The 3,174-nt window shown below is 50.3% G+C and overlaps 1 protein-coding gene across 1 annotated transcript; it reads right to left on the minus strand.

Moving 5' to 3' along the window:
* Positions 1-235: 235 nt before the first annotated feature.
* tmem271 (transmembrane protein 271) lies at positions 236-2,268 on the minus strand. The gene has a single exon (XM_030368194.1). The coding sequence runs from the start codon at positions 1,412-1,414 to the stop codon at positions 623-625; it is 792 nt and encodes a 263-aa protein (XP_030224054.1). The 5' UTR covers positions 1,415-2,268; the 3' UTR covers positions 236-622.
* Positions 2,269-3,174: the final 906 nt, after the last annotated feature.

Below are 3,174 nucleotides of genomic sequence, written 5' to 3' on the forward strand. Positions count from 1 at the left end.
TGCAAAGCATCACATCCACTTTTTCAATAATTAATTTGTCTTTTCAAGTTAGCTCTTTCAGTGAAACAGGTGATGTTCTTTCAGATATATGAATCATCTACAAGGGAGAGGGGAGAGATCATTCCACAACAAACGAAGACATTAAAAGAATCTCTATAAAGCTATCTATAATATCAGCACGTCAGAGAGAGAGAGGGGGGGGTGGGTCCTTACCATTGACAGTAAACGGATGCGGTTGAGGAACAACTGGTCGGTTTTATGACATCTATAGGGTTAAATACAATTATTTTATTCACATGTAAAAATGTAGACATTCAAAACACGTATTCCGCCTCGAATAGCAAGCTCCAACCGAGACCATGTTGTTTTTTTATATAGAGAGATCTTAAACCTGCGATTGGCAAAGTTACTGTGAATGTCTGGACAAGCATTAGTCGGATGGGAGGCTGATTATGTAAGAAAATATGCCTATATGGTGAGAAGGAGTAAAGTGATGAATCAATTAGCCTCATATTGTCCTCGCTTTGAACTTACTTCTCTGTATACTCTCCAAGCACAGTCAGTGATTGTCACACAGCTGAATAATAAAGCTGCTGGGGGTCCGGGGGTCCACACAGCCCCCCTATATGGTGCATGCCTCCACCGGGAATATGTCCTCGTACGCGGGCGGCTGCTCGCAGGGCAGCGGAACCGAGAAGGGGTACGAGAGGTTGAGGTCCGGGTCCGTACACGAGTAGCCGGGTAGCTCCAGGGACGGGTGGCCCCGGCACTGCACCTCGGCCCCTGTCTCGTCCAGCACGTTGAAAACCCCCAAGTTGATGTAAGACACCGGCTGGAAGTCCGCCGAGGAAAAGTCCCGCTCCTCGCGGTACAGGATCGCCCCGGTGCCCCGCCGCTGAGCCTGCCTGTTCCGGTAGAACTGCGCTGTCTTGTAGCTCTTGATCAGCAGCAGGTGGATGAGCCCCAGCAGGCACTCCAGGGTGCTAAGAACCGTGGAGACCACCAGACACCGTTGGTAATCCTTGAGCAGCTCGCACGCCGGGTTCACCACCGCGGCGTGCAGGCAGTAGTGGGAGTGTTTCCTCTCCACCAGAGACACGGTGTCCCCGTCCACCACCGCGCCGCTGAAGGCGGTCAGCACCCCCAGCAGGAACACCACCACCCCGAGCAGGAAGAAGTTCCTGCAGCCGGGTTTCTCCGTGCAGCAGAGCAGCGCGGCGCCCAGCAGCGCCTGGCCGAAGCCCACCAGCACCCCGGAGTAAAACGCCCCGGCCGCGGCGCCCAGGTGAAAGTGCGCTCGCACGCCCGTGCCCAGGGAGATGCATCGTAATCCGACCACCACTTCGCTCACGGCACACACGAAGAGGAGGGTGCTGGAGAAGATGGTGCACAGACCTTTCCCACTCCACTTCATTATATTCCACCTCTGCTGCCACACTCGATCCTGCTCCACACTCCCTCATCCTCCCTCGTCCTCCTCGTAGCCCCTGGAAGCCCCCTCAGACCGGCGGGACATCATGTGCCGGGGACCCGAAGTGGTGGGCTGCTGCTGCCGGGGAGAAGGATGATCATCTGGTGGTGGTGGTGGTGGTGGTGCGTCTCCTCCTTCGCATTCCCGCTCCGGATCGCTGATACACACTATATCAATATTTAATCGGAGAGAACGTGCGTTATTTCTGCACTTGGACTATCGAGCAGCCAGATCCAGCCCATAAAGTGACGGATCGATCTTAAGAATACACTTTGCGTCTGCTCTCGGCATCACGGGAGACGCACGCTGGTAAACAAGTTGTTTCTCTGCTCCCCTCCCTGTGGTGGTCTGACTGCAGCCCGGTGGATGACTGGATTTCTCTGCTCCTCTCCTCCTCTCTAGTCTGACTGCAGCCCGGTGGATGACTGTTTTTCTTTGCTCCTCTCCTGGTCTTAGCCTACTGCAACCTGGTGGATGGCTGGTTTGGTCTCCTCCTCTCTGGTCTGACTGCAGCCCGGTGGATGGCTGGTTTCTTTATGGTTATTTGCTGTCATGTGGTGTTGGTGGGGGGCTACGGGCGTCACGGTGGATTCAACCGGTAAACGAGTCCGCCTTGATGCTCTTTCTCAGGGGACCATGGGAGATGGAATCGCACATAAGAGTAATCATCCTCATCATCCTTATCATCATCCTAATCACAATCCTCCTCATCATCACCCTCCTACTCGTCCTGATGGGTGGGCTCCTGTTTCAGGACCCTGGACGGCAGCCGGCCCCCACAGAGGAATTCATCACACATTCACAGGTCCTCGGTAACCTGTGTGTAAAAAAAAAAAAAAAAAAACGCCTTTAGTCCGTTATCAGCAGTTGGAACCTCTCCGCAAATGTTGAATTAACGTTATTTTTATAACCTCAGCGTTTAGAACTTCTTCAGAAAAACTTTGCCCTAAAACCCATACCGTCAAGGAAAAGTTGGGCAGCAACTGAAAAGGTTGAATGACTTTGATGAAAAAACCGTAGGAATCAAATAATGCATGACGAACGAAAATAGGCCACACTATTTTAGAAAACTGTTGACTATTTTTATTCCGCTTTCAACTTGACATATTCAACATATAATTTTGGCCAACTTCGGAATTATAATTCTTTCTGAAGTATAATCAATGCGTTGCATCGTTCTAACAAGTTGCTTTATTAATAAGATCCGGGAATATGGTCATAGCCCAATAACCCATTCAATCATCAAGAACAATGCTTGTTAATATGTTGATCAATTTATTGTGCTACATTATCATTACCAAACACTGTACAGTCCTACAATCTAAAACAAAGCCATTTGTGTGAGCACTTCTGCTGTGGAGCACAATGACAGCATTTTGGGTCTTTTCTCATTCAGCTAATCCCCGGAGTGAGTCAGAGGCAGACTGTCACTTATCATTTAGGCCTACAGGCTGTCAGGGGGGCAGGAAAGGAATTTAAACGGATGTTAGTCAAGATCACCCAAATTCCTAAAATGTATGTCAGACCATGCCAGACCATACGGTGGAGGCCTACTCGGTTGTGCTGGTCCGTTTTAAACGAACCTCCCGAGCATGAGCATGTGGAATAGAACTCCTAACGTAAGTGGCCGCAAGCATTCACCACTAGGGTGGGATGACAAATAAAATACATAGAACAGGTGCAGTTTGATCCATGATAGCAGG

Source organism: Gadus morhua, chromosome 10 (genome assembly GCF_902167405.1).
Source record: "Gadus morhua chromosome 10, gadMor3.0, whole genome shotgun sequence".
NCBI classification, from domain to species: Eukaryota; Metazoa; Chordata; class Actinopteri; order Gadiformes; family Gadidae; genus Gadus; species Gadus morhua.